Source organism: Lepisosteus oculatus, chromosome 15 (assembly GCF_040954835.1).
Source record: "Lepisosteus oculatus isolate fLepOcu1 chromosome 15, fLepOcu1.hap2, whole genome shotgun sequence".
In the NCBI taxonomy this organism is placed as follows: Eukaryota; Metazoa; Chordata; class Actinopteri; order Semionotiformes; family Lepisosteidae; genus Lepisosteus; species Lepisosteus oculatus.
Window position 1 is genome coordinate 14,510,897 of NC_090710.1, and position 24,050 is coordinate 14,534,946.

Genomic DNA, 24,050 nt, shown 5'->3' on the forward strand with positions numbered 1-24,050 from the left:
CAAAAATCCAACATTTATTTTTTTATGACTTTGAATTATTAATAGTTGCAGTGATGAAACAAACTTAAAATGGTACTCATGATTCCTCATTTAAGGAATCCTAATGTAAGGAATAAAATATTTTCTTCTTCTTTAAATTTGTCTTCTAAAGAGGAAAGAATATGGATAGTGCCCAGACTAGAAGTCATAAATGATTCAGCAATGTTTTTAAAATTTTAATAAAGCCAATAGGGCATGAGTTAACATTAAAATGATAAATTAAAAAAAATATATATCATCACTGAGCACTATTTCATTGAGTTTAAACTGTAGGTCCTTTTTCCATAGCTGCATGATTGAATTAATGCCTAACTTGTTAAATCTTAACATTGCATTTAATTATCAGATAACTTGAAAATTTTCTGCAGATTTAATACAAAATGTTCTTGAAAATGTTATTAGCCTGAATTACAAGTTCAAATCACACATGTAAATACCATATTATTTGTGCCATAACCTTAAATATACTTACAGTAACTTATTTTAACTCAAATGTACTGTTTGTTTCTCCATTTCTCCCGAGGTTCATTATTTCTAAAGCAATAGATAAAAGTGAAACTGAAGAATTAGTTTGGTATTAATAGTGCTGTAAGCCAAATAAATTAGGATTCAGAAATATCCATCTTTGAAGACCCTGTTAAAATGATCATATTAATCTTGTGAAGAAGAATGCTGTTAAAAGCAGCCCATGCATTTAAAAAAGTTATGTTACTTACTTTTGACTCCCAATTTCCCTGCCCCTGTCCTGCCATAATCCCAGTTTTTTGTGTGAACTAGAATACATTTCCTTCATGTTCAAGAGTTTTCAAATATACTGTATATATTTCTAGCAAACTTGATAATACAAAATACTGCCCCTTATTCTTATTCATCTCAATTCAATGCTGAATATTACTGAAAAGCAGAAATGTCTTTCATGCTAAATAAAATTATATATGCAATTAACATAAATGCCATCTTAATTGTACAACAGACTGTAGGATGTTTGCTGTTTTATTACACAATTTGGAATTCCCAAAGACTTTTCATATGTTGTCTGTCTTCCTCATTACTTCCGTGCTATAAATATGAAAAAAAAAATTCCCATGCTGGAGTCCTTTGGGTTTTTTAAGTAACCCACAAAAGCCTCTGAGGCCCATTGCAAGAAATAGTGTGTGTTCTGCAGTAAATGGAATGCTAACATATATATATATGCATTGCTATTTTTGTTGTACTTTTTCATTCAGAAAGAAAATACACACTCTGCATTTGACATTCAGGATGTGAACGTTTAGATGTACATTGCATTTCTAAACCATAAAAGTGACCATGCAAAGAGTACAGAACCTTCTGTGCGTGGGAGTTGTGCCCTTGAGCGAGGTATTTCACTGATTGCTCCAGTAAATGCCCTGAGATAAATGGGTCTCGAGGTTGTTATTGTAAATGAGAATTTTTTTCTCAATTGACTTACCTGGTAAAATACGGGAATAAAAAAGTGATTGAAATCCAAAATTCAAAGAAAAAAAGCACAATATACGTGGTAGCAAAATATTTAGTTTTCTCTCTCTGTTGGTTGAGGTGGATTGCTGTGGCCCAGCAGTAGTCAAACCGATCTGTTAAAGCAGTTTTTCCTGTCCTCTATAGAAATGGAAAACAAAAAGAAAACATTTTTTTTCCTGTTTTCAGCCCTAAATACCCATTTCATATCAGCATTTGTTTCACACTGTTAAGTCATTTCTGGTCTTTGATCTGCTTCAGTGCTCTCTCATTCATGTTTTGACATTTTAACAAAATTTAATCCTTGTTGTTCACATTACTACTTGTTTTTTTTTTCTTGAAAAGGAGAAGAACTGCTATCTTTGTTTTTTTTAATTGTAATAAATTGCTAATTTAATGTAGTTAAGAAAACACAGTTATACACATCCTTAATTATGGTTGTAGTGTACAAGGAAATATTTATTTATTCAGCATATTTTTAAAACTCTTTTACACTTTGTAAGCTAATACACTTTGTAAGCATTTTTGCTTTAGGAAAATAAGATATAAAAAAGCTTAAAATGAAATAATCCACTGTTTTGTATAATTCTGCTTTTATTTCAGATAGTATTGCACCTGCTTATGTCAGATTATAAATTCTTATTAGTAATAACAAGGCGCTAGTTATAAGGGGAAAAAAACATCTTATTTTTGTTTTCTTCTGTGTTCTTCACATTTTGCTTCTTGTACTGCATGTACCTCATGTTTCTGTACTGCATTTCTTGCTTTTCATCAGCATGAAAAGTGTGTTGGCTTTAATTAATGCTAATATTTTGGCACCAACATTGATGTGTCCTTAACAGAGGCTTTACAGTTTTGCCATGTATGGCAGAGAGCAGTACCAGAAGCTGGCTATAATGCACAACAACATGTGCACACTCCAACAGAACCTGGTGGAATATTTTGTCATAGACCCAAAGAAAACATCAATAGAGGAGCTCTTCATTGATCTGAGCAACTTCCATTCCATGTTTATGGTAAGTCACTGAATTAAATTTCTTAATGTTTGTTTTATTTTCCTATTCATTTAACTATATTATATTTTTTCCTCTTTTCTCCAAGGTAGCTGCTGTTTACTTACCGTACATCACTAGGTTGTATTTGAATCATGTTAACCTGGCAAAGCAATGGAGTCTTTATTAGTATAAGAGGATAATGTATGAGAGAAATACATTATAAATAAATACACTAGAAATATTGAGATGTTTTTTTTTTCTCCAAAGCAATGCAAAGTATCTTATTGGAAAAATAAAGAGATGATTACTAACAATGTGACCACTGTCTCTGCCAAAATGTCTGGCTCTTTCAATAAGTACTGTTCATTATATCCAGATACATTATCCATTGCCCAGACGCAAAGACATTGGCAGGTACTGTCTAATGGGATAGTGTTAGGATTTGTACCAATCACTTCATTGAAAGAACATCTGAAGGTGTTTTTTTGAGGTAATGTACCATGGAGTCATGGGAGAGTGTCTCTTAATTTAAGTGATTTCACAACATTTCAAATTTTGTCATCATTTTCATCAAACTCTTTTATTCCTTCGATAAGTTTTTATTCACAGTCATCATGATTGCTGAGAGTGAAAATTAAAAATCTTCACATTCTAATGTGAGCAATGACTTGGGGACTTTATAACCCCTTAAAGTCTGACACAGTAAAAAAAAAAAGTGGAGAATGTTTTTGTAGGGTCAAGAAAAACAGGTTTTGCTGTTCACAAGATGCTGTTAACGAAACAGCCAAATCAAAATATGGAGTTTGGTTCTGGAGGAGAAATTGATCATGTTTTTAAGTCTTTAATGTCAGTTTAGATTCCTTTTCATCTGTTCAAGAATAAAGAAGGTATTTACACTACAAAGTAAACTAACAGCCCAAAGAAACAAGTTATGCTTTTGGTGTGATATATACTAGCTTTGCAGGAAAAGTGTGTAATCAGTTGTATTTCTTTTACAATGGACTGGTGTTAAAGATAATTTGCACTAATTGGCACACATGAATCTCAATATAGTACTTGAGTGACACATCAGCATGCATGTTATCAAAATGGATTTCATGGTTCCCTGCCTTTGTCTTTCTCTGTCTGTGTGGTTTGGATTTTTAAAATATCATACGTGTCTTCTTTCCCTCATTCCTATTCAAAATGTTAAACTTGCAATTATTTGGCAGAAGAAAAGTAGACTGTTTTATATGAACTGCCATTTGAAATGCAAAGTTATTTTCCACTTGGCTGCGACAATGATGAAAAGAATCTCATTGCTTTTATTATTTTAACTGATTTTATGATTGAAAATTCAAAAGTTAGTGTGAAAGTGTGACATTAATAAGAAATCTACAAGTGCTCTTGAAGTTTGGGGCATCCTCAATTGCTTGAGTCCAGTTAATCTCTGCACCCTAGACATTTGTCCTTCTCATGAACTTTGCCTGTACTTTCTTTCAGGAACTATTGCATTTTGTGGTTCTATATCAAAGTTTTAGTTCTTTGAAGGAAACCAATAAAAAAAAATGATCTAGGCAGGTGAATTCCTTTCACATGAAATTCTACCAAAACATTACAACCAGGGTGAAGAACTACTTATTTACAGGAAAAGAGCACAATTTATGTGGCTTTTCATTTCAGAATCCCATAAAGTCCACTCATATGTTGTGTGATATTGTTGACATTTTATAGACAGCTTTATGTTTTTGCTGGAAAAGAGTGCCACAGTGCTGTTTTTGACAGCTGTTTTAATTTTGATGAATTACCATTATTTTGTAATTATACAAATCTTGTAATTATAGTGTTTTGTTTTGTGAGTTGGAGAGCTCTGAATTCCATTTCTCTTTGAATCTGCAGTATTCTGGAGAACCAGACTTGGGACTTCCTCTAATATCTTATAGATAATTTTTTTAAACAATGATGAACATTTTCACCATTTCCAGTTGGTCTTTGACCTCAGGGTGTGCATCTTCACAATTAATTTCTATATATTTTATAAATTGTCACTTTATGTTCCAAATTAACCACAGCTGATTTTCATAATCTAGCTGGAGAGTATATAAAGACACTGAGGCAGACCTACTGAGTTATAGAGCTTACTTCTACAAGAAGTCTTGTAACAATCAAACCCTATAGCATTTACTTAAGAAATGATAAAAATGCTAACACTACAGTAGATATTCTTTTTTTCATTGAATTTCACTTCTTTAAGTATTGTTCAGAGTATTCTATATTTATTTAGATTTGTCCCTTTGTAATATTATAAAAAATGATGTGAGAAACAGTAAGATAAAGAGATTCACTCATTATTTCGGGCTGACTTTTGTCAATGTAGGTTCTATACAATCTGCCATATACTTCCTGAAGATTGTCGTTGCAGATGTTCTTCTGCACTCAACGTTTGCTCCATCACCCTTTTAAAAGAGCAACACAGTGTAGTGACAGGAATCTAACTGACATCATGCCATTTTGGTTGTGAAGATAACATTTCAGGCTTGTCAACTTTAAGCTAGAGGAGTTTAAGAACAGCATCTCCCAGAGGTACAGTACAAAGGTACTTTTACAGGATGCATGATTGCAGATGAAACATATCTCTATTTAATTAATGTATGGAGATGTGGATCATGAAGAAATTATAGTAATGAAATTAAATTACATGTTTTCAAGAGTCCAAATTAATTGATGAATAAAATAAAATTTTACCACATTCTCTGCTGCCAGTTTGGTGGTTCCAAAAAGAAATCTGAGTGTGCAGATCATTTTCATGCAAATGGCAATCTACAGGGGATAATATCTTGAATTTCTTCTTGGTGTAGCTACAACAATCTGAACACCATTGTACAGATGGATCATATCTAATGAACAGGATTTACAGGAAATCCCCCTCTAAATACCATGACAGATGAGTTAAAGAATGTGATACTCATTAATTGCATGCTAACTGCAAAATATATTTAGCTGCCTACAGAATACAGGGCTTCAATTCATTGTAAATGTATAGCATATAACAGATTGATACAATAAACAATTGATCGGTAATTGCACTCAATATCATAGGTGTGTTGGAAAAAAATTAACCTCCCTTAAAAATTCAGGATATCAAGACACATTTAAGCATTGTTAAAATGCACTGTTGCGTAAACACACTTGTTCGAAGACTCAGAGTTTCAGATGATACTTCCTCTTGAAGAGAATGAAGAAAAGGACAGTTAATAATATTTTGCAATTGGTATGTAACTACCATTTTAAATCATACCATTCAGCCTAAAAGGGATTGTCTAAATATTCTTGGAGTACTCCCTCTCACTGGCCATAACATCCCTCAAATAGTTTCCTGGTTTCTCTGGACTAGCCTGCTAATTGTTGTAACCAAACATCTCATTTTCCACGAGGTTACTCACATACCAGCCGCCTCTTATCAAGCCAGGAGCAGCCAGGCAAGAGGGTTTTGTTCATATGTTTCACTATTGCCATTTTTATTTCAACTCAAACACCAAACAGTATTTTTATGAAGTTTCCCAACTTGAGCTAAGCATTTTCTTCCCAAGAAATAATACTTAACTAATAGACCACAAACCTTCCTGCTTACTATTTAAATGTTATTAACATGATGTACAGTATGTGCCCAATGAGATTTTGTTGTGCTTAGTGTGTTTTTAACAGTGCAATGACCCTATTTAAAATTGTAAATTAAACTAACAGCTCCACTCTGTTATTCACTCTCCATTTCCATCAGGAAAGTGTTTTTATTCCTAATAAGGTTGTGATGTCCACGGTATGGTGCAAAGCAGGACTGAACCCTGAATGGGTTACCAGTCCTTTACAGGGTGCACTCACAGAAGCCCACAGGGACAGTTTGGACACACCATTTAACCTAGCCGGCATGACAGACACTGGAAGAACATGCAGATGTCTCACATAGTGCACATCAGACTAGAATCACACCCAGGGTTCAACAGTCATGAGGTAGCAATGCCAACCACCACTCCACCTCCTTTTTTCATAAATGCCAATATCTTGTTCTAAGTTGACAATTTTTAATGTTAATGTTAATGTAACAAATTGGTCTGGCCCAAGGAGTGTGAGTTATGTCACTCTCAGGACGCTGCATGCAGGATTTTACTCACACCACTCTAGAAATGAACCTCTCTTTTTATACAGAGTGAAAGAGAGAGGTTTGTTACATTTAAATTACTTAAAATAAGTAATCAGCATAAAGTATTTAGGCAAAAATACATCATGTGCTTCTCATCAAAATTCTGGCATTCTTGGTACTCCGCCAAATTTACTCTTCAATAGTAGTTTCCCTATTGAAAAATCCTACAGTATGTTTGACACAATGAGCAATCATTTACTCTTATTTTAAGACATATATGCGTATTATCCATTCTGATACCATGTTAACTACAGTAGATGGTACAAGGAATGAATAATTACTACGGTATCACAAACAGTTAAATTATGAAGTTTGTGTTAATAAGTATCAAACAAATTAATTAGGACTGGAAGTCATTAAGTGATATAATGGAGAATGGGACACTATGTTTAGTGACGTTATCCATTTAATTCTTGTTGACTCCTATTATAATTTGAACCGAGCACTCCATATTATTATTAACAAATTGTTAATCTATTGTGCTGTTAGGCATCTTCATTTGTCTGTTTAGTGCATATACATCCATTAACATGCCTAAATCTCTTAAATTCAAGTGTGGACAGGGTTGAGCATTATAAGACAAAATTATCATAAAAATATTGAAGCACGGAGACAAAGCATTGAGGAGTCACTGCACATATATTTCAGTACTGCATTTAACAGCTTTCAAAATTACAGCAAAAAATGCATAGATCATTTAAATAAGAACTGCAGTTCATCATAGATTGTGTTTAACTGGGTCTGATTCAGAGCTCATTTTCCTCATTTGAAAATGTATTTCTATTTAATTAGATTCATTTTTTTCTCCTCAAAGTAATATCCTGTAATACTACATTGGTGTGAATATTTATTTCACAAGTGCTCAGTTGTCATTATACCCACCTTTTCAAGGTTTTTGAGAAGAATTTGCTCCTTTGCATTGTGTTCCTGCTGATTAAGTTATTTATGGCAAATGACAAGTCAACTGTGTCATAACTAAAAGTCAGATAAGGTGACTATGGAGTCTGGGACATAATAGTTATTTATCATTGTGTTCAATGTACAAAAAGCAGCTTTGCTCAGTGAGGGTACCTGGCAGCACGTCTGAATAGGTTTCTATATGAAGAGGTGCAAGAGCTGTATGATGTCAACACATTACTACATCTGGCAGATGTAGTAATGAGACTAGCAGTAGACGACAAAGGTTTTAAAATAGGTGGTCATACGATTGAAAAATCTATATTACTGTACGCAGACAGTGTTGCATTAATACCAACTGTAGAAGAGGATTTGCAAAAACCAGTAAACTGAGAGAATTGAGCTAGCCACGAATAAAATCTATTGCCAAACATATGTTTTAGTAGCACTGAAGTTACAATTAAGCTGACCTTTAAGATTAAAAAGTAAGTGTTGAAACCAGTAAATCTCTTTCTATTCCAAGGCTCAATGTACAGTATCCTCCATAAATACTGCAACAGTGTAGTCACAAATGTTATTTTTGCTGTATTCTCATTTTAGAATTAATGCCAAAAAGTTTAACCTTTGTCTCATCAGACATTTTCCCACATGGTTTGGTGTGATTGAATATATTTTTTGCAAAATTTAGACGGATGTTCTTTTTTGTGAGAAATGGCTTTTGTCTTGCCACCCTACCCCATAGCCCATACACGTGCAGAATATGTTGTCACATTCAAGGAGTGACCAGTACCTGCCAGAAATTCCTGCAGCTCCTTTAATATCGCTGTAGGCCTCTTGGTAGTCTTCCTGATACGTTTTCTCCCTGTCCTATCATCAGCTTTGGAGGGTTGTCCTGATCTCGGCGATGTCCCTGTGGTGCCACATTTTCTCCACTTATTGATTATAGTCTTCAGAGTGTTCCATGTTACATCCAGTGCCTTTGATATTCTTTTATACCCTTCTCCTGATCAGTGCCTTTCAACAATAAGATCCCGTAGATGTCAGCTCCTTTCGGACCATTGCTATCCCAGTAGGATACAACCACAAAAGTTTCAAGGAACTCCTACAGGAACAGCTGATTTTTATTTGGGGTTAATCATCATCAATCACTTTAATTGACGGCAGGTGTATGTTACCTACCTTTGAACATGATTTTGAATGTGATTGGTTAACTCTGAACACAGCTACAGCCCACATTATGAAAGGGTGTGCGCACTTATGCAACCAGGATGTTGTAGGTTTTTTAATTTCAATTATTTTTCCTAATAATTATCTATTTGTTTTTCTCTTGAATTATAATAATAATAATAATTATGTTGGTTGGAAGGTCACATTAAAGATGGAAAAATTACTGACATAATTTATCTTGATTTCTGGCTGCAAAAAACCTGCAATTTCAATAAGGGTGTGTAGAGTTTTTATATCCACTATATATACCTTAATGTACTGTGACTGTATCAAGCTTGGAACCCATTGATATCCCCAAACTCTTGATTTCTGTTTTTTGAGATGCTTTGCCAACCCTTTGCTGCAGCCATTTTAAATTACTGTTCGTTTAGGAGGCTTTCTGACTTCACTCTCCTTTTCAGCAAGTAAAAAGCATGCTCATTCGGTTTTAAATCAGGAGATTGACTTGGCCAATCTAAGACTTCTCTGGCCACGATTATGGTGATGATATTTGTTTCTTTCTTCAACTGCAGTTGTTTTCCTCAGATGACCTGGTCATTGAGAATTGCAAAGTACACCAGCGGTTTCTTTCTTTTTCAAGATATTCCAAATTGCGGATTTTGCTGTGCCCTGATTCTTTGCAGTGGTTCAAACTTAATTAGTTTCTTTCAGCCTCCATTTTGTTTGCTTTTCTTTCATAGACAGTTTTCAAAGTCTCCATGGTGGTTTTGGCCTACTGGCTCCAAAGGCAGCCACCAAAGGGAAACGCAATAGCTAAATCCAACTGTACACATTCACAGCTCTTGTATATGTGCACAATCAATGCAACAGGAACACCTAGCAGCCAATTGTCACGATAATTATGCTCATCTGAAATGGTTGGAATCAACACAAAAAGTGCTATGATTGCTAAAACAATACAACATATACAGTAAGTGCAGAAATACTCTAAAATAAAAAGTGACTTTGCCTCATATTCTTCTTTTCATCTGAAATCTAAATTGTTTGAGTATACAGCAAAAAGAACAATTTGAACTTTACTGTCCCAATACTTATGAACTGTACAACCAGGAAGGTCGATATGAGAAAAAGATCCAAAGGCAGCTCACTTTATGGAAGAATAGAGACATCAGGAAATCAAAGAAATGCTACTCTGTTATGAATATCCTGGTTACAACATAAAACCAATATATGATTTATATACCTATTAGTTTAACCTATATATATATATTAAGGACATTGAACACCAATTTGAAACTTTTCCAATAGTATACAAAGAAGAAAATTAGTCTTCTTTGGTCACATACCGTGAAAGAAAACGGCTTTCGAGTCCACTTATCTTTTCATATAGTATGTCACAGGTAACACAGTGTTGTTCTTGCATTACCTTTATATTTACTTCATAGTGAATGTGGACAGGTGAGGTCCTATTTTGAAGACCATAAATAAGAAACAGGCTACAGAGGTGAAGCGATCAACTGGCCTTTATTTCAGTACTGAAGACGAGGCACAACAGCAGCAGCTTGTGAAAGCAGGAGACCACTGCCAGTTTCTCTGGCAGGTCTTTTTTAAACCCTGTAACAAACATTTGTTCCAAAAAATGCATTTTGGTAGCCACTCCTTTGTGCTAGGTAAACTGATAAATTACCTCTTCCTGATTAGGAACAAACCTTCTCCCCTGTCTGTAACTTAAAGTTTATTAGGCTATTTGTAACAATCAAAAGGTGCTCCTTTGTATTCATCAAATGATATATAGCTTGTTGTTCAGAGAATTTGTTCCTGTCAGTTGTCTGCATTTTAGTTTTATCAAATGTCACTAAAAACATATTTTTATTGAAACTAGCTATATAAGCAATTTTTGTAGGCTACAGGTTAATTCTACTCTGGTTACAGTTGTGTTATACAAAGCATAAAATGCAATCCTTCAATAGATTCTGTGGGGGAAAAAAAAGACTTAAAAGTCTGTTTATACTGTATGTAGTCTCCATAGTATATCTCAGTCACTTGATCATTTTTAATTCCAAGTGTTTATAGAGCTTTTCTTCACAGACAATCCCTATTTATTGGAAGAGACCCTTGTCATCCATTGCTGAAGTGCAGCTCATACAGTACCTGTGTAACACACAATATCCATTAGGTACCAGAAGCATCCTTATTTGTTAAGTCAGAAGGGAAAAATTGCTTCTACAATTGTATTAATTGGGCGGGGGGAGACATTAAGTAGGCCGAGACCAAAGTCAAGTTTAGCCTGGACAAGAGGACTACCACCCCTGCTCTTACAAATAGTGCCATGAGATTTTCACTGACAAAGAAGTCATTGTTTTAACGCTTTATCCAAACAATTGCAACTTCTACAGCACCGGGGCATTCTATTGGAAATTGTGGTCCAGAAGGTAGTAACACTGTTGTATGTTGCCTTGAATACCTTGATTTTGAAATCCTCATATTTATTCCATTAGAAATTTAACATTAGTTTTGGTTTTGAGACTCTGTTGCTAGTGAGAAATCCCAGAAGAGTGTCACCTGGTGTGAATGTCATATTTTAATCCTTCAGCATCTTCTTCACAACACCATGCAGATCTTCTTTTTTCCAGCTCAAACTAACCTCCAAAAGATGGTGTGGTGAACTAGTTACCAAACAATAAGGTGTCAGTCCTGCCTCAATTGTTTTCATAAAATCTAGATTTACTTTTTTTTTTCCTAGCTTGGCACAGTAAAATATTAGACTCTCTTCAAAGTTTACACTTGTTCTATGCTAAATGTTGAATAATCACTCAGGGAAGGAGAAGGAGGTGATTCAAGGGAGAGGAGAACACATATTTGGTTTGGTTTCATAACCTTACTAATCTGAAATATTTTCTATTAATTGACTTTTTGCTGCCACTTTGAGGTGTAATGGACAATGAAACTAATTGTCAATAAATCAAATGCTAAGCCAACTAGAGACAATGTTCTTTTCAAATATAAACTTGTCCTGTCCCCAGTTGACTATCTGTGCAGAGATTATATGTTCCACCTGTTCTCCCTCCCATGTAATCTCTCCTCAGTTTGAGTGCATGTGTGCTGTGCCCCAGATCAGGAAATTATATTTAATTATATTTAAAACTAGTTCCTTCCATACATTGCATTATAAGTATCATCTTTTCTTCTCAGTGTAATATCCGATACAGCACATCCCCAATACAAATTGCGATGTAAATTGTGTGATATTGTGCAAATTAAGTGAAACTTTTCTGAATGATTTTCCTAAATCGATAACGGTACAACTTATTTTAATTCTTTGTAGCTGCAAGTGACATGGACTTTTTTTTTTATATCAGCCGTTATAAAGTTGTGTTTCACACAGGCATGCTAATCTGCCTTTCAATCATGCTGTCTCGCAGGTCCCGCTGAAGCCTTATATATTTTTACTCCTAACTATGTCAAAATTGGACAAAGGCAAAAGACAAATATATACTGTATTTTGTTTTTTGTGAGTGGCATTTATTCAGTATGTGAGCCAAATACATTGAAATACAAACTATATTTTTCTACGCCCCACAAGCATATCATTACTATTAACAATGTCTTATTTTCCTATGAATTTGTGTAATATAAATTATCTGGTTTATACTTTTTTAATTTTGTACATGTTATTGTATACTATATATAGTATATAGAAGAAGTCCCTGTTTAACATCCTTGATGGGGGTCATAAAACATTAATTATTCTCCGTAATTAATAGAAATTAGAAATTGGGAACTAGAAGGACATAAATATTCTCTGGGGGACATTAAGTGTGACATGTTTCTCCATAAGAATCAATGTATTTCAACATTAATAGAGACCAGGACGTAAAGATGCAAGTCTGTAGCAGAGTTCATTCACATTTTCTGTACATGAACAGAAAGTAAATTTTTCTGTGTGTAAACAGAATAATTACTGTAATGCTCCATTAAGTTGAGCACTTAATCGCAATTTAACCTTGTTGAAAATGTTTTAAAAACACTTAGAATTTAAAAATTAACTTATGTACACTATGCTATTACATTAAGTTGCACTAAATACTGTACATATAACTAAGGACATCTACCATATAGAGTAAAATTAATGTGAAATTAATTTATCTAGCAATGTAATCTGCTTGTGCTTTTTGGTGTTTCTTTGAACTTCTTTGTTATGGCACTTTGAGTTCAGAGCACAATGTCAGGGCACAGAAAAAATGTAAAAATATACATAATTTCAGACACATACAGTTCTTAAATATAGTAATATATATTTATAATGATTAATATATAATACAATGCAATTTTGCAATGATTTTATTAAAAATTTGACATTTCTTGTGATCTAAGCTCGAACACATTTTTAGGGGGCAGTTTACGTCCTTTCGGCATATAGTCAAGGAAAGTTTTATGTCCATACTAACAGAAAGTCAGTGGCTTAAAAGAAGAGAGATATTAAGCAGGGTCCCCTGTGCGTCATTTAACTACACTTCATTCATTGACTCTTCCTCACTTGTTGATTGCCTTCTGTTAACCCAAAAGTGACTGATAAAATCGATACAGAATCCACACTGGGAGGCTGAACAGGTTTTATCTGCGGTTGTGTACAGTGCAATTCAGATATGGTGAGCTCTCTTCATGCTCTTTTTGAGTAACATTGGAATATTTCCTCTGTCCTCTTGTACAATTGCCTTCATTAAACTGGGAGGCAAGGACCTTCCTTGAGTATCTGGAGTCTGACGATCAGATGCAAATGACCAATCCTATAAAGCCGATGGTGAATAGTTTCAGTTTTTATTAACTGATGTTGGTGCATGTTCTACTTTTACATATTTTCCTTGGATACAATATGTTTTCCAGTTATAAGACATTAAAAATTATAATCATTTTGATTTATTTAAGAATACTTGCAATTTACAGAAAAAAGCAGAAAAAGCTGTAAAAGTAGGCAATTCTGCCTTTAAAAATGTATGAGATTATTGCCCATCTTTCCCAAGAACATCCAATTTTAAAAGTTGTTTCATTCATGTATGACATCCAGATAATTTCAGCAATTTTTCAAACTGGCACTCCAAAGTGTAAGACATTCTTAAAGGGAAATTGTAAAACTTTTCAGCTCCCTTTCATGTTTCCAGTATTTGAAAGGTAATGTACAAATAAACTCTGAAAATGAGGAATTTTTAACTATGATTTTTAATTCAGTTATTGATTCATGAACTCATTAGTGCACCAACATTGTCAGGCTCTGGCTCACAAAATATTCTACTCAGATTTTTTTAGAAGTCATTTACTACACTTCATCCACTAACATAAAAGGTTCTGTAGCACCTTAGTTCCCTGAACTGCAGGGATCTGTTGTTCTTGATGTAACTCGTTTGTGACACTACATGTAAATTTTTCCACTGTTTTTTGTGACCAACTGCACTTTTGTATTTACATGTACAAACTACATTTGTAGAAATATCTCATCCTTTATATATATATGTTTTTATTTCCTACACAAGTATTAATGTATTATGGAAGTAACAGGTAAAGGTTTATTCCAAGCTATATATTACCTGTTCCTTTGCAGCATATGCATGCTGACGCAGCTACCTACTTGAACATCTTGAACCACTAATGTATTATGCTTTTTTATCCATTTCCTTGTGAAAATAGTTAAATACATGTCTGTTTCATTTTTATTAGTTATGTTTTTTTTAAAAAATGTAAAATGATAGCTGAAGTGATTTGTTAACATAGCCTTTTCTAAACCTTTCCCATATTTCCTTAAAACTATGCTTCAGTATAAATCCATCTGTTGAATCATTTATTTAAAAAAAACTTCCATCCTTTTTCACAGCACTTTTACTGACCTTTGTAATGCTTTTTGACAGATTTAGTTTTCTTAGAGGTTATTACATTTTAGAAGCTGTAAATGTTTCTAGTTTTGGTATTAATTTGCATTTTGTGAAAAAATACTTTCCGCATTTTTTCCATTCCATTAATTTCACTGTAGATACAAAAACATTAAATAACTCATTATTTTGGTTTTTGGCTATTTCCATTATTATTATCTGCTCATATCTTATCTCCATTACTACATCTATGTCAAGCTTCGTAAAAGAGTATTAAGAACATGCAAATTGTACTGTGTTACAAGGCAAGCTGCTAATTGTCTAGAGGCTTGTTGTAAAATGCTCTATTTTTCTCACAAATGAGCTAAGTGATGCCAGATGCATCTCTAGAGAGTCAACAACATTACAAGTTTGAACTGCAAAGTTAACCTCCAAACAAGTGTATTTCTGGTTTATATTTTTTTATTTAATTTAAATGCATTTTGTTGTTTTCTGTAGGATGGAGTAGCATGATGTAACTTGATAACACCAGAATATATTTTTTTTTATTCTGAGTGCATAATACATTGCTTATTGATCAAATTGTATTATTACTTCTACATTCTGTACACATCAGCATTCCATGGGTTTATGTTTAAGAATAATAATATCTTATGTGTTGTGCAATTGTAAGATTTGGTATTAATCAAGATTTACTGTTGCATCCAGTATTATATTCAAAAATCATATTATTGATGATCAAAGAGTGCTTTTACAAATAAGAGTAGCTCTTATCACACAAAACAGGATTTACGTTTTAAGAAGAGCCTTCACCTACTAATGGGAGGCAAAAATATCTCAACATGTTTTGGGTTCAAGTGCTTAGAGAACACTTATAAGTGTGCATCTCAGTACACTAAATAGAACTCTTCTTTTTTCTGTGTAGTCTTAAAAGAAGGCCTTTGGGGTCACCCAGCAGGTGTCATTGGCTGCTTATGGACTCCCAACAACGGCTCTTTTTCCTTTAGTTATCAATAAACATCTGCTGTGTAAACTTTCCCTCAATTCTTCACTTTCTTGATTCTGTACAGCAAGCGTTAAAGGAAAACATGAAGAGGCGAGAAGCTGAGGAAAAGCAAAGGCGTGTCAAGATTGCCAAAGAAAAGGCCGAACAAGAGAAGCGGGAAAGACTGCAGAAGAAAAAGCGCTTGCTGGAAGTGAATACTGGTAGGAGATTAGGGAGACTTCTCTCTTTTCTGAATGCAGAAACACTTATTTTTTATTTCATTTGAAGTCTACAATTCATATATCTCAATTTGTACAAAATGAGGGTTCTTAGCAATCACTAGGTCCATGTACACTGCTACTTTTGATCAAGATCAGATATTTCTAAAAAAGAACAATGCAGGTACTACACTCCTACATGCAGTTTGTTAATGGATTTTCCTTTTGTGAGTTTTATACTGCTGTCACACAGGCATGCTTTCAGTGGTGAATCTCTCCAGTCAGTTTGAGGCAATTTATTAGCCACAGTCTTTTAATCATATAGATTAAAATTAATCTGCACCATTTTGTGGAGATTAATGTTCTTTACGGTGACTTACGTGATATTGTGAGGTACAGTATCTCAGTAAGGTGACATGAAATTCCTATGGATGATTTTTAAATATTTAAAGAATATTTAGGTAGTTGTTTTGTTATAGGTAATTTCCTCAACTTACTTATATTAAACTGATATCCCTTAAATATGAATCATGGTGCCTTAGGATTAATAACTACCATCTTCAAAATGTTAAACATCACAAGTAATAATAATAGCAGACTGTAATTTATGAGTAGAGTTTTTTTTAAAATTATGCACAGTATGTTTTGGGATTAGCATAATGGTAGTGTAAGAAAACCGGATCAGGGACGCCAAATATGTAATCATAGTGGCTCTCTGAAGGCACCAGTTCTGTAGGGTTGGGCATTTACTGAGACAATTATTAATTGTAGCAGTAAATCACAAAGTTGATTCTTTTGATGGCTTTAGAGTCCAACCATGCGACATAACTCAACAACGCACACACACAGGTACTAATACACGAGGATACATTTATTAATACATAGAATATGCATGTAAACCTAACAGATCTTATCGAGAGGGTTATCAGAATACAAAAGGTATATTCGGTCAGTTACAAAGAGTTACACATATCAAGAGGACATACGTTCAGTATATCATTCATTTAGACCGTTTCATAAATGAACTTGGTTATAACTTCTACTTTCGATACTCACAACAAGTACATAACTCTTAGGAATTAAATTGATATCAACTGGTTGGGATAACAATTGAATTCTCGAGCTGTAATGCATTGAAGTTGAATACTCATCCAATTTCTGGGGATTCAGATCTCCTGCGGGCACAAAGAAACAGTTGCAGGCTGTTGCTGTCCAATCCGCGCTCTCTGGCTCCGTGCCAGGCTGTGCTGTGCGGCTTGTCGACGGTGCGCTGCTGATGCTCACTGACCGGCTAGTTAGTGTTGGCTTTAACTAGCAAAGTTTGTGCACAGGAGAAAAGATGACTGTGGGTCCCAGCAAGTCAGGAAGAGGACCGGTTCGTTCCTGGTGAAGAGCTAGTTCTGAATAGTGATTCAGCTGTCCACAGTTCCGACCTGTTCACGAGGCCTGCTGCTGGTGCTAACCTCGGGTGGATCCTCTGGTTATTCTCTGGCAACCTCCGCTCTAGACTCTTAGAACAAAGGAAAGTTCTGGCACTCTGAGACACTGGCCGTTCCGTGGTTGTCCGGGCTGAGTCTCAGGATGGTCAGGAGGCGTGCTGCGAGAATGTCCTGCCCTTGGGAGCCTTCTGCTCCTGGGCCGTCCTGCCCTGGAATTCTCCTTTGAATTCCCTTTAGAACAGTCCACAGAATCCTCTCCAGAATCTTACTGAATCTCCCAGGCTCTCTGTGTTGCCTGTTTTTACCTGGAGGAACTTCAGCTCATTGATTGGCTGAAAGTTCCATGGGCATCAGAGTCCCACGTGGGTTACTCGGCCCTACCAGTCCCTGATTGGTTGATCAAGGTGAGATATGAGTCACTTACTCCTGACACTTAGGAATGCAGCCCAGATGTCCATCTGGCACTCCCTAGACAGATAGGCGCCAATGGATGACCATTGATCATGATAGCCAGGCTTAGCTAAGTGCATCCCCCTTTGGGAGCTGTCCTAGGACCTTAAATCACCCTGCATAAATAGTCTCTCTGTGGCTGCACCACAGAGATGAACAGAGAAATGGGGCCTAATTTGGGAAAGCTCAGAAACACTTAATTCTGCCTTATTAATAAGCCTTGCCGCTACAGTAGTATATTGCTAAATGTTACAGTTGCAGGTGCCAGGGTGTGTTTAAAAAAAAAAGTATGTGGCAAATTCAGCAAATGAAAACTTTTTGGAACCAGAATAGTAGTTGTAATATAGATTGCCTCCTCTGCCTACTCAAAGATACTGGTCTGTGAGAATAAAATCAGTATTAAATTTGGGATATATTTCTGGAAACTATTCTGAAACTTAATTAGAAACAATCCAGTTATTACAGCCTATGTTCTTTACACTTTTGATATATTTAACTCATAGTCATGGAAACAGGTTACAGCTGGTCATTTCATTTAATAATTAATTAGTAATATATTAATTATTTTTAATTGTATAGCATATTTAGTCACAAGGAATCCCAAAACACTTGACTTATAAACTGAAATGCAACAGTCAGCTCAATAATGTAAGGTACTGTAACCCCACATCCACTATACAGCAGATTAGTTAAAGAAATGGGAATTTGCTTTACCAATCAAATAAAGTGAAAAAGTAATTTCGCCAGGATACCAGGGTTTAGAAACCTTCATGGGAATTTTGATAACCAAGTAGTTATGACCTTAGTTAAATGTCTCATTCAAGCTATGGTACCTCTCACAACACATTGTTCTGTTGAATGTAGGTTTAGACAAAAGACTGCCACCTTCTGATCCACCTGATCTACTAATAGTAGAAAATTGATTTTCCCAAACTAGTGCTTAAAAGTTTATTTTAAGAAATGTGTATAACCTAAAGCCCGGGGAATTCCTCAGAAAACACATAGCATTCAGATGGATGGGAACTAGATTTCTTAAGGATATAGATAATTAAAGCCTTAGAAAATATTCAAAACATTTTAGGTGGTATAATGGTATAAAATGTATAATGGTTGAAAGTTTTTGTTTTCCCTAGTAGTAGCACACTGTAAGGTTCAAATGCATCAAACATTACATAGTGACTAAATAAATCAATGACAAACAAGTACTGGAATGATAGTTGCAAACAGGGGCAGTCCTAGCTTTTTGGGAGCCCTAGGGAAGATCTTGTAATGGGGCTCCTCTAGATCCCGATTTGAACATACATTACTATTATCAGCTCACTACCCAACCATATTTAACTATTTAGAACAATTAAATTAAAAAATAAATCACTAGAAAACGTATTAACCAGCTTTGAATAACACAAAAGTTACAAAGAAGAACAGAAGCATACATTTTATAAGGAAGAGGTAAAGGTTTGTTCCTTGATGAAAATAACAGAAAAGAGACATTGTGTGAAGAAGAACCTGAAGAAGGCTCCACAGCTGAAACATTGTGTCTCTTTTCTTCTCTTTTCAGAAATAAACCTTTAATATTTAAAGTTATAAATAGGAGAAGTTACAAATTATTAATTTAAATCCTTTGTAGAAAGGAATTATAGAAATAAATATGTAATTAAGTAAGAAAAAGTACACTCAATAACGAAGGTGAGATCAGAAAGGCTGAGCAAATAGGAGAGTTTTATAAAAAACTTTCAAGAAATCAATTCACCTAGATTTCTGGAGACAAAATCATCACTCACATCTTCATACAATAGTAGTCGTCCCATTGCATGATTGTCATGGCCAGTCCACTTGCTTGTCATGGCCAGTCCACTGAACTAAGGTTGACCTCAGGTATGTTTTAATCCACTTGAGATCTGAAAGACTCCTCTCCACTCCTGCCGCCGTCATTGGGAGAGTGAGTGCAATCCGGAGGGCTAGAAAACCTCCATTTAAATACAGAAGAAACTGCAAGAAAACAATATGTTTTAATGCCAGTTACGTATAAGTGCTGAACAGTCTTTTGTACTGCACATTTGCTTTCACTCTTTTGTTTGGCCAGGTAGTGCCAATTTTTAGGCAGGTGACCCAAGCAGCATGTGTAATATTGCAGAAAACGTGAATTTGTAAAAACATCTAGCAGTGGCCTAGATCGCCTATGCCAGGGCCGGGTCTGGTTGCAAAGTATAGATGCTAAGGAAACAAAATGTTTTTCAATTTCGCATTATATTCCTCAAAAACTGCCATGTTACTGTTATTCCTATTGATGCTGTTTATTTTAAAATCACATTTGTCTTCTGTTTTTGTGTAAAAGTATAAAAAACATGTAATTTCTTATAATTAACAATGTAATTGTATGCCTCAATATCAGTCAAATCTTTCACTTAGACCACTATATTTTTATTTATTAATGTACTATCACACAGTACATTTCTATTATATTTGAAACACGTATCTGAAATTTACAAAGATTGCAGTGTCTGAAACAGATAAATTATAAATGGGCAGGTCTTAGCCAATAGCCTGGTCTATGGTGCAATGTCCTTTCAAAGACATGCTTGAATCAATCAAGAGATTCTCTTAAGGCCAAAAAATCATGTTGTTTATGGAGTCTAAATTAATGTTAAAGCCTTCCTTTTTCCTATAGTGTTTAAAGCACAGGAAGTGAACTCCAATACTTCAGAAAAAAAGGACTTTGTGAATTGTTAATTGAACTGAGCTTTGGAGATTTGTAAAGTAAAACCAAAGATTAAATTTGTGGTGGAAGCTTGTATCTTCTAAAAATATTAAACACTTTTTTATGATTACCTTTAACATTGAACTTGTAGATGCAGGCTGTATGTATACCCTGTCCCAAAGAATGTTGTTATATAATTGAGTGCCAACAATAATTAGAATGGTTTATTGCTAGTAAAGCTATGTTTCCACACAATTAGAAACAACTGCAATTAGCAAGAGAATATATAAAATAATTCCTTATAGAAACCTTATTTGTTTAATTAATACATTTAGTAGCACCATTTGCACACAATTTTAATAATGACTAATAATTTATTGATTCATAATTTGTGAACTCTACATTAGCAACCAAGCCTGGGTGCATGCTTGAGTCCTTGGAAAAATAATAATGAAAAACACTTGTGAAATTAAGGTAGATAGAGTACACAATAAATATAATGTGATGATGTCATGCCACAGAAAACTCAGAGAACATGCTTAGTTTTGTAAGGGATGATCTGTGACTTTCAAGTAGAAGAACTGACAGAAACAAAGCACAAATAGTAGAAAGCAAACTAATCACAAGCAGTTGGTTGAGGGGTGTATTTATTTCTCAATAACCCCTAAATATTCCTGAATTAGATCCATTTCTAGGAATCCTTCACTATATTACAGATTCATAGATTTTATTCTCTGGTTACAATACTATCATAATGTACTTTTCTTCTTTAGGCAGACACAAGTCTAGCTGAACAGGAGATCAGCCAATCAGTTCTCAAACTCCAAAGGAAGTATCGCCAATGATCTGTGATCATTATTAATGTATTCTTTTATGCGAAGCAACATACAGTACTTTTATACAGATTTATATAACATGAGCATTTTTATTGAAGCACATTTTAGTATAGTATTCTGAGCTGAAGGTTATGGCTCTGCACTTGCAACTTGAAGGTCATGTTTATAAATCCTGGGTGGAGCACTGCTTTTTTTCCTGCTTTGCTGCTTTGTTTGTAACCTTGAGCATTCAATCATTCCATATAAAACATGCTAAAAAGAACATTATCTACATTTCCACTTTAAATTGAAAAGGAAAGTAATTAACTGAAAGCACAGGATAAAAAAGATTTTGGAATGGCTGAGAGAGATAGAAAGTAATACTGCAATTTTGTTGTTGTTGTTGTTGTTGTTGTTGTTGTTGTTGTTGTTGTTGTTGTTGTTGTTGTTGTTGTTGTTGTTGTTGTTGTTGTTCAGTACTAATACAACAAAGGAAGAGTAAATAATGAAGTAAAATGTCTCAGTGATAACAATGGTAAACTTGATGATGACAAGGTGAAAAGACTGATGAATTAAAGGAATATTTATCTCAGATGACAACATGCCTCAGGCTGAGGAATGACAATGTTTCTTACTAAATAACATTAGCATGGAAGAAAGAGAAGTGTTTCAGATACTAAACGCATCTCCAGGACCCAATGTCATTTATTGGCATGTAACAAAACTCTTTGAGCAGTCTCTTAAGACAGGAGTAATACCCACTGACTGGAAAATTACTAATGTAGTGCCCTTACATAAAAAGGGTGATAAAACCAACCCAAGTAATTATGCACCAGTATGTCTTTCTTCTACTACGTGCAAAGTTATGGTAGCAATAATTGTAACTAAACTAGAGGATCATATGTATTGCAGTAAAAAATTAAGGGAGAGTCAACTAGGATTTAAAAATGCTAGCTCTTGTTTAATTTATCTTCTTTGAACAAGCACATAGCAAATGATGTATGTTTAGATTTTCAGGAGATGTGAGATAAAGTTCCTCATAAAAGTTTAATTCTCAAATTGAATGCAGTAATCATTCTATGACTATACTCGTAATCATTGTGCTTAAGAGTTTAAAAGAGAGGAAATAAATTATACAAATAAGGACATTAATAAATGCTCTAGTGGTGTACCACAGGGATCTATATTAGAAACCCTAATAAACAAAAGAACATTAAAAGGTTACAAATAAGATAAGGCTATTTGGCCCATCTAACCCGTTTGGTAGCAGTTAATTGATACAAGAATCGTATCCAGTAATTTCTTGAAAGAAGCCAGGATATAGGCTTCAACAACATGGCTACGTAGCATTTTCTGTACTCTTACAACATTGTGGGTAAGTGCCTCCTTAACTTTGAATGCCTTTGAGGATTCTGAATACTCGTGTCAGGTCACCTCATGATCTTTTCTGTTCAAGATTAAAAATGTTAAGTTCCATCAGCCTGTCAGTGTAGGATATTCCTTTTAACCTGTAGTACTAAGTCCAAAGCAGCAATGTATTTTTTTTGTAACATGGTGATCATTACATCACATCCAATCCAGATACACGGTGGCACAGAGCCTATCCGGGATGCATTGTGCTTAAAGCTGGATACACCCTGGACAGGATGGCAGTCTATTGTGGGTCATACACAAAATCATGGGGAGAACATGTAACCTCCACGCAAATAGCACTCCACAATTAGAGTCCTGGGCCCCTGGAACTGCAAGGCACCAGTACTAACCACAATGCCATCTTGCCACCCCTCAAAATAAACACAAAATTCTAAATATCTGAATGTGGTTTTACCAAATAACTGAGGTTGATCTGATTGATCTCTTATTGTTTCTTAGCTTTTTTTATATAAAGTCAAAGAGATGAGATCAGGTTTCAAGGAGGTAACACTTCTGCCCATATTCTTTTCAGTGTCTGATCTTAAGTGCACTAACATATAATTCAGTTGTGTTAGTACTGGTCATGTAATGCAGAAATAAATAACAAATATGATTCACTGTTAAATTTTATATTACATTTGCTATTAAAGACAAACAGTGTTCTGCATTTGCATAGAATCTGTAGTGATGGCAGTTCAGATGGAGGAATTGTTTTTTGTAGTGTCTGTCTTCAGGCTTAAAAGTATTTTATTAATTCCCATGGTGGACTCAGAAGAAGATGTTTGTTGAGCAAAAAATGACACATCATAGGATTATTTAAGAATATATACAAATCAGTCTGTGTTATAGACAGTTTCCTTTTCTAGTATTTCTTAATTACTCTGTAATGAAAGGTTGAGAGGGTACCCATCTGTCAAAATGAACTGAGGACCTATGACTCCTGCAGAAGGTCTCACAATGTATCTGTACAATCCATGTACCTGTATATATAAAACATACAGGCCTGTTTTTCCTTCATAGAAATCCATCCCAGTGAATTCATCACTCCAGTATACAGTCCACGTATATGTCAGTATGTTGCTCCGCAAGTCTTTCCAGCTGCAGATCCTCACCCTTCTGTCTTTATAGTCGAGACAGACAGAAAAGTCTTCTGTGATCAGAACTGATATCTGAACTGAACTGAGTCAGTTAAAGGGGAACTACAGTCCCAATTTCCCAGACCAGTCATCAAATCTCAGTAACACAATTTTGAATTAAGCACAAAATCATGAACTTTGTAAAAGTACTGTAAGTCACCATGTTGTCACAAGCCCCTGGTCTTACCACGAGCGAGAGTGAGAGTTCCCATAATTTGCAACATGATGCGCCCTTTCCTGCTCACAAGTCACTGTAATAACTAGTAATGAATTGGGGTTTGAGG

The 24,050-nt window shown here is 34.7% G+C and overlaps 1 protein-coding gene across 5 annotated transcripts in view; it reads left to right on the forward strand.

The window, feature by feature from the left end:
- LOC102697182 (protein diaphanous homolog 3) overlaps positions 1-24,050 on the forward strand; it is a 461,123-nt gene that overhangs the window by 361,782 nt on the left and 75,291 nt on the right. For all 5 annotated transcript variants that reach the window (XM_069178992.1, XM_069178995.1, XM_069178996.1 and 2 more), the window contains 2 exons: positions 2,366-2,531; positions 15,683-15,818. In XM_069178992.1, the coding sequence (XP_069035093.1) occupies positions 2,366-2,531; positions 15,683-15,818 (302 nt within the window). The remainder of the gene's footprint in view (positions 1-2,365; positions 2,532-15,682; positions 15,819-24,050) is intronic.